At 42.6% G+C, this 8469-nt stretch overlaps 1 protein-coding gene across 1 annotated transcript; it reads left to right on the top strand.

Moving 5' to 3' along the window:
• Nucleotides 1-1093: 1093 nt before the first annotated feature.
• stk36 (serine/threonine kinase 36 (fused homolog, Drosophila)) lies at nucleotides 1094-7640 on the top strand (the record flags this gene model as incomplete). The annotated part of the gene is made up of 20 exons (XM_083927294.1): nucleotides 1094-1177; nucleotides 1897-2037; nucleotides 2204-2281; nucleotides 2373-2503; nucleotides 2598-2847; nucleotides 3226-3319; nucleotides 3428-3615; nucleotides 3702-3862; nucleotides 3951-4056; nucleotides 4229-4360; nucleotides 4444-4620; nucleotides 4709-4803; nucleotides 4913-4976; nucleotides 5081-5191; nucleotides 5278-5352; nucleotides 5457-5574; nucleotides 5664-5790; nucleotides 5889-6069; nucleotides 6284-7204; nucleotides 7468-7640. The coding sequence occupies 20 exons, from the start codon at nucleotides 1094-1096 to the stop codon at nucleotides 7561-7563; spliced, it is 3330 nt and encodes a 1109-aa protein (XP_083783420.1). The 3' UTR covers nucleotides 7564-7640.
• Between the last annotated feature and the right edge of the window lie 829 nt (nucleotides 7641-8469).

Genomic DNA, 8469 nt, shown 5'->3' with positions numbered 1-8469 from the left:
ATGGAGGGATGTGAGAGAGCGGTGGAGAGGCAGACACATTAGGCTATATTTCTGTGTATACAGTAGACGTGGGTTCAACCAGCGTTTTATTGACTGTAAGCAAAGAAAATAGATTATTGGGGACACATGTAGCCTAGTAGCCCAAGACCCCTACGTGTATTTTGTGTTAAAATTAGTGGATACGATTTTCCCGTTTTTTTTAAACTCTTGGACATCGGATCCCACCATTTTCAAGAAGTTTTTTCCCCTTTTAGGGCATGTTTTATTTTATTTTTTTATTCGATTTCGGTGTTTTATTGTATGATTTACTCAATCATTTTGGCTGTTTCTGCCGTTGGTTGCTCGTCATTTCAGTTCCTTCATATTTTTGAACTATTTAATTGTTTGTTCTTCTTATTTTTCTATCATTCTATTGTTCAATGCTATTAGCGCTGTTCTATAATGCTCTTAATGGTTGTCTTCTCATTTTTTAGGCTTTCGATGTAAAGCGCTTTGAACTGCATTTTTGTATGAAAGGTGCTCTGTGCATACAGTTATTATTATTATTATTATTATTATTAAAATGAAATTCACTGTTTTGTTGTCCGTTTTCAGCCCGTTGTCATGAACGCAGCAGTGGTTGCTATGCTAAGGACCCCTGCTAGTGTGCTGTCCACACAAGAGCCAGTTTTGACTTTTGCATTACAATTTTAAAATAATGATTGAAATAACTGCTCGTTGTTAAAACACACTGTTAAAGACCACGCATACAAACACCGAGTTTGAATGTGCGTAAAGTGAAACCTAAGTGAGTCTTTTGTGGCTGTTATGGAGCGGCAGTTAGACCACCTCTCTAACGTTTATCTTTTTTGTCACCGCATCCAAAAAGTCGCTGCACACAGCCCGAGATGTGCCACCTGAAGTTAACATTAGCTACACTACGCTGCTAGCTAGAACTTGTAATTGGTAAAGTTTAAAACTTTTAAATACAATTATGTTGTGTTCTGCTCGAAGGTCATGAAACAGACGCGTGTCCACTGCACTAACAGATAACGTTAAATTTGTTTCCGTTGTAACGTTAACGTAAGTTCGCCTCCTGCCGTTCACCGTCGACATGAACTCGTATCACGTCTTGGAGCTGGTTGGAGAGGGTTCGTTTGGTCGAGTTTATAAGGGAAGAAAAAGATTTACTGGCCAAGTAAGTCGCTTTTGTTTGAATGGGTTCAAAGTTGTGTGCAGAGGCGATTCTAGTCTATTGAGGCCGTAGGCAAAATTCACAGGGGGCCCCTTGAACCAGCGTCCGTCACCATTAACTTATGTTAATAGAAATGATGGTTTAATGTTTTGAGTTAATTTAATGGTGTTAAACTAAAGTCTAACTTCTTATCTTTGTAACCATATATCGTTTTAAAGGCCTAAGGTATCGTTGTGTTTACAAGAGTCATCAAAAGGACACTAACACCTGTGAATTAGCCGTGTGCTCCTCTTGGCCCTAGTTGGACACCCCGAACTCCTCACCGTAAGCACTGGGAGCTGCTGGTCGCCCACATTAACATCAATCATGTCACAACATCCTGGACCATACTTCAGTTCTTCACAATAAAATGACATGCTTTAACTGCTACCGTTAAGTCTTCTTCATTTTATTTTTAAATGTAAACCACCACCTGAGGCGCTCAGGCTGAGCGTCGCCCAAACGTTCTTCCTGCTTTCTCCTATCAAAGTCACTTTCCTTTACGAATTTGACACGTAATTGCCCATGTACAAATATGAAACTTTTGTGTAAAACAATGTGTAAATTAAGTCTTCTTGCACTTCGGAGTTGATCACCCAGTCAAAGCACCACCAAAAGACCTGAAACTGCGGCAGACCAGATCTGCCCTGCCGGTTCACCCTCTGTGTGTCTGTGTCCACTAGGTGGTGGCTCTGAAGTTCATGCCAAAGGTGGGTCGTTCTGAAAAGGAGCTGCGGGGTCTCAAGAGAGAGATTGAGATTATGAGAGATCTGCAACATCCAAATATCGTCCAACTCTTTGACAGCTTTGAGACTGAAACTGAGGTGATATTAAGTGTACTAGAATATTCAGTTTATAAAACATATATAATGCATCTTGGTTAAAAAAAACAATGCCATGACTTCTATTGTGATCTAGCAAACTAACAATCTTCAGATCTGAGTTTATAATCACATGACCATAATAATCCCTTTATAATGTTTGTAACAGGTTGTGGTTGTAACTGAGTATGCAGAGGGTCAGTTGTTCCAGATTCTTGAGGATGATGGGAATTTACCAGAGAGCCAGGTATTCATTTTTAGCAGACACAGCATTAACATAATGCCAGACATCATGGTGTATCATGATCAGTGTGTGCTCACTCTTCCCTTCTTTAAAGGTCCGTGAGATCGCCTGCCAGCTGGTCTCGGCTCTGTATTATCTACACTCTCATCGCATTCTTCATCGTGACATGAAGCCACAAAATATTCTGTTGGGAAAAAGTGGGGTGGTGAAACTGTGTGACTTTGGGTAGGTACAGGAGATGTTAATTATCTTAAAGAAAATGTAGCTGTCTTAATAATTTCCACAAAGATAAAGTACATGTGATGCAATCTTGCTGTAGGTTTGCCAGGGCCATGAGCGTCTCCACCTTAGTGCTGACTTCTATTAAGGGAACACCACTGTACATGTCTCCTGAGCTGGTGGAGGAGAAGCCGTATGATCACACTTCTGATCTCTGGTCTCTGGGCTGCATCCTTTATGAACTCCACACGGGGGCGCCTCCATTCTACACTAACTCCATCTTCCACCTGGTGCAGCTTATAGTGAGAGACCCAGTAAAATGGCCAGACACTATGAGCAACACTTGCACGGTACAGTACAGCTACAGTTACGGTGTGAGCGTGTTGTATCATGTTTGCATCAAAACTAACATTTGCACCATTTAAAGATATATCAAATAAGGCAAGCTGATTGAACAGTGAAAATTTATTTAAGATTTAAATTCTCAGCCAGGTGAGCTGTACTTAACAACAGGAGGTTTTACACCACCCTCCCCAATCATATGTGTTTTGTTTCTTGTCAGTGATGTGTCACTGTCAGCTACAGGTGATAAACTACTTTAGGGGACTCAAACTCTCGTTTATCCACAAATACTGAGCACATGGGATAGCTTTGGGTCTGCAAAAGAGGAGACTAGGCGTTAGTTATTTTGATGCTTGACAAACGTAATATATCACCTTCCCTTACAGAGTTTCCTGAAAGGTTTATTGACCAAAGACCCTCAGAAGCGGTTGTCGTGGCCAGACCTCCTCCACCACCCCTTTGTTGCTGACGGTGTTTTAGGTGATGCTTGACAAAAAAAAAAAAAAAAGCATGATTTGGGTCTGTTTTTGAGATTACTCTGATGTCTGATTTGAACTGTTTTATTCCCATTGTGATGTGTTGGCACAGTGCTGTCAGACACAGGCGTTTTCAGCCCTCTGACAGTCACGCCCAGCCCAGACATGATGGCCCTGAAACTTCAGCAAGTGGCAGCAAAGATGGTACTGACTCCCGGAGGGAGCAGATTACTGCGAAGGGCCAGGGAACAGCCGAACAACAGTAACAGAGGGAAACTGCTAGGCAGTGACAGTGCAAAAGTGAGTCATGTATTGATTTTTCATTCTTAAATTAGTAAGTTGGAAAATCATGGAAGAGCTTTAAGAAGTTCTGTGTACCTTAACAGAAAAAGATGGATGGATTGGGAAATGAAAGAGCCAACCCTGCAATGTCAGGAGCATCCCCTCGAGCCAAGCCCCTCTGCAGTGATGTCTCTGTTACCTCAGGTCACTCAGTCATGACTGCTGCCAACCCAAAGAATGAAGCCTGTGTGAGATCAAAACATAGGTGTTTATGAAAGTTCAGAACAAAGATGCAATACACTACCAAAACAGACAGAGGTGTGTGTTTACTGTTATGGGCATTTCATCTACAGGGGTCAGATCAGCAAGGACTACGAACAGGAATTCCCCTCTGTAGACATTGGGCCGCGACTTGTGCAGAGATGTAATACAGACAGCCAGACCACACTGCACATGCAGGTCAGTGCGGCTGCTTTATCTACTGATAAAAAGACATTCTCCATTAAGTATGCCTTGTTCCACAATATAGAGTACATTCTCTTTCAGTAGCAACTCTGCCCTGGTAATAAAGAAACTGTATGCAATCTTCAGTGATAATGTGTCCTATAGTATCAATATTGTTTTCTTTCAGGATGTTGACAGTGAGGACTATTGGGAGAAACTGGCCCAAGAATCAGATCCAAGCAGGCAGCAGAGAGAACTATTAAACTACAGTGCCATTATAAATCAACTTAAATCAAAGATCCTGGCATTCAAAGCTCAGGTATTTATGGACCATTTTCAATAAAGCATAAATTGATTCCCCCTCTGGGCAATGTTGCATTTAGTCTTTTTTGTTGTTGTCAGCTAACAGGTGGCGTTGTTAAAGAGGCCTGGCGGATTCACCTTCCCCTGAAGGTCTTACACAACCTGATTCTGACCTCTGACCTCGAGAAGTCTTACCACGTAGCCCACGAACTTGGACTACCTCATGTCCTTTTTGATCTAGTTCATGACGCTGTAGAAAACCCAAACTTGATCAAGGTAAATGCTCGATGGAACCATATTCAACAGTGCATTATTCCTGCAACAGTATTAATTACTTTTTTTGTTTTTAAATCTGTCTGCTCAGCAACCATGGGTTGTTCCAGCACTTGGAGCAATGATGGTTGTGCTCATGATCTACTGGGAGAAGCACTGTGACTGGGTTGAAGCAGAAGAGCATAGGTTTGATTATTCCCTTTCTCTTCGCTGAAGCTGATTTTATTGATTCGTTGAATGCTGTGAGTTTACAGTACAAACAGTCATTCAACTACTGTCTGTTCTGTTACTGCAGACTGGAAGTGTTCCCCAAGCCTTTCATCACAATTCTCAGTCAACCAAACCTCCTTCCATTGGCAGTAAGTACTCATTGAAGTCAGTATGAATGCATGTAACTGGCAGTTAATTTGTGTTTAAGAGCTTTTCATTCGTTTGACAGTTGATTTTGTGATCTCTTCTCTAGCCTCTGGCTGCCTCTGCTTTGTCTCTGTTAACACATCACGATGTTCGTGTCAAAGTTGATATGGAAAATCTAACCTCCTTGCTGAAAAACCTGCCTTTGGAGTCATATGAGGTACTGCATCTGTGAGAAGTAATTTGGCATTCATTTGAGTGTTTAACATTTAACGTGATCCACCATCGTCTCCTGTTCCTTGTCAGGCCCAAATGTCTCTCCCTTCTGGCTGGGGACTCTGTGATGGCCTCCTATCTTTGCTCCTACACACACTGTCTGAGGTCAGACTATTACTACAATATACTGTAATAAAAGTGGGTGGATACCAGAGATAGGCCTGTAATGTTCTGCCTCTGAGCTTTTCTTGTTTTTTTTCTTTAAACAGTATGAAAACGGCTCTGGATCTTTATGTTTAGATCCGGTTATGTTTCTGGATCTATGGAAAACAATTGGCACATCACTAGCAAGGACAACGCCAGACACAGACTTCTGTTCTGCAAATGGTAAAAACGTCTTGTCTTGTCTTGTGAGGTCCAGCATATTTAAAAACACTTATAACTATTGTTTTCATCTCCTTCTGTTTTTACTTCAGGGCTGCATTCCTTTCTGTCTGCCATGCTGTTTGTCTTCACCAAGGATCCATACTCATGCATTCCTCTGTTTTCTGAGCGCGAATCAAAATGTGTTTACGCTCTTGGCCGGCTGCTTGGCACTGACTGGTTGGTGTTCAGATTTCCTAACATACTGTTTATTTGAACCACAAAACTTAGAGCAGCACAGCTACTGCACCTGGAGCTAACGATAACATCTGCTACAGTCTTCATTTGTTTGCTGAAGGCAACCCCGGGAGACTTGAGGTGGATGTGAGTCCCGACAGCCTGTCCGTGCTGAGCTGCCACTTGTTGTGCTTTCCATTTGCCCTGGACATTCCTTCACACACCATGTCCACAATTTTACAGTTGTATGACAGCTGTGGTATTGTTGCAAGCCTCCTGCAGGTGAGAGCCATCCCATGCTCCAATAAAGACCTTGCTGACAAACTTATTTCTTTGATGCAACCCAAGATAACTCTTGCAATAGGCTCACATCAGCCACACAATACTGTACATCTTAATGTCTTCGTACTTTTTTGAGAGCAATGTGTTGTTTGTTGTCGGCTGTTTGATCTTTGACAAGTTGTCTGGATGATTTTGTTTTCTTGTGCTTTGGCAGGTAATTCAAACTCTTCCTCCTCTGCTGTTAGAGCTCCCTCTCTCCCTGCTGAGCCGTTTGCTCCTCTGTGACCCCGGGCGTTCCGTTTCCCGCCTCGGAAAAGCTGCTTGTGGTTTTTTTGCACCACCCAGGACACCCCAGACTCCGTTAAGCAGAACTGCCAGTTGTCTTCTCTCTGACTTGTTGCAGCTGGATGTTCTGTGGGATTCTGCCGTGGAGCTCTTAACTCTGTTGTCCCAAGTGGCCCGCTGTTCCCCTTGGCCCGCACGCCTTCAACTTCACCTGGAAGTCTCAGTGCTGCACCAGGCGCTCGCTCACTCTTATGACCTGATCAGGGCTGCCACATGCAGACTCTTGGGAAATTTGGATCCATTCAGGCCTCCTACACTGTACACCCTGCAACCTGACATGTTCAAAAGCATGATAGACTGTCTTCATGATTCCTGCATCCCTGTCCGGCGGATGGCTTGCAGGGCGGTCGGGAACTGGTTGGGATATATTGCGGCAGGGGCAGGGTTTAAAATCGGTAGGTCCAATGGAAAGGGCAGTGACACTGCAGGGTGGGGCAACGAGAAGGAACTAAATAAACACAAGTTTTCACACAGTGAGGCAGCAGGAGATTTGGCTACTATAGCAGAGCAGGGAGTGGACGATGAGGAGGGGCACAGGTGGATAGAGGAAGCCAAGAGGACGGCGGCCATGCTGGTGTCTCTGATCACTGACCCTGATGCCCTCACACGTCGGCATTGTTGTGCAGCCCTGGGAAACCTGGTGAATGTTGAAGGTGCTGTATCCTTGTTGTTGGAGGAAGACATGTCCAGCTTACTTCTGAGAGCTGCATGCGTGGATTCCCATAATGCAGTGAGACAAGCTGCCATAGCAACCCTGTGCCTGTGCAGCGAGCAGGACGCAATACGTCAGGTAATGAAATGAACAGGTTACAAGAGGGCAGATGTCTGTTTCTGTTTTCAGAATTTGGTTACAAGGACATTTTTGGAATCATTACATGTTTTTATTACGAAATATACAACATATTAGCAAGAAAATTATAGAGAACAAAGCTTTTAAAGTCTTCCAGGCTTACCTCTTAATTGCTGTTGGTATTACGTTTGTTTACTGGTCATAATTCATTGCAGAGTCTTTCATGAATTCTACCTGTCACTTTCTTTTGCATGTATTTGAAGGTCCTGAGATCCCTCGATGCCACTAAGAAACTTCTTCAGGCTTCACAACATGCACCTCCTCAATGTGACTACCATCAGCTCATCAGGCAGCTATAAGTGAGTCCGGTTCACTGGGAATGATGCAGCTTTAAATGTTAATAATTCTCCTCCTTCCTGACTTCTTCCTGCTGTCTGGTAAAGGATCACAGACAGGGATCTTTTACCATTTATTATTTGTCTAAATTGTGTTTTTTTTTTTATTATTTAAAGTGAACTTAATACATAGAAAAAATATGGTGGAAATGGTTGTTTGGGCACAACTGAAATTGTGTCTGTGTGTTGAAATAAAACGGTTGTTTCTGTTAACTTATGTTTCATTTCATGACACCAGTTGAAATTTCATAAGAAAAAACGTTGTAACTGTAATTGAAATTCCAAAAAGATGAGGAGATATTATCTTTTTAATAAGAGATTTTTATTTAATTATTTTTTACCCTTTCTCACCGATAATAATCACGAATAGTCATTATAAGAACAATAGATAGGAGAGGTATTATCCCTTTGCATTGGAAATGTTTCTACGTAGTCACAGCAGCGCAGGTGGAAGTTTCTCCTCAGTGTGCTTATGTTCAGGTGCAGAGTACATCAGTGATATCTATATGTCGTGTTTCCCTAACCGAACTAACCGTAAAGAATTGAGCGTGTCGTCTGTTGTAAGTATTTAAAAGCCCTTTGAGGCCAAATTGTGATTTCTGGGCGCTGTAAATGAATCGGCTTGATTAGTTGAAGTGCCGGGCCACTGTAGCAGTGCCTTCTCAAACTGCAAACAGGCATTTTTTCGGAGGGTTGGACGATGAATGAATTTCCTTTTTAAATTGTTCGTTCAAATGTAACATCGACTAAAAGAGAAGCGCTCAGTAACAGTAACAATAAAAGCTTTCATTCCTCTCAGTAAATGTGAGCGTCTAGGCCGCGGGGTCGGATCACACAGGAGCGCTTGTCCGTGTCCATCAGGCCCCGCAG

Source organism: Echiichthys vipera (genome assembly GCF_963691815.1).
Source record: "Echiichthys vipera genome assembly, chromosome: 14".
Classification (NCBI taxonomy): domain Eukaryota; kingdom Metazoa; phylum Chordata; class Actinopteri; order Perciformes; family Trachinidae; genus Echiichthys; species Echiichthys vipera.
This window is presented reverse-complemented; position numbering and strand designations above follow the sequence as displayed.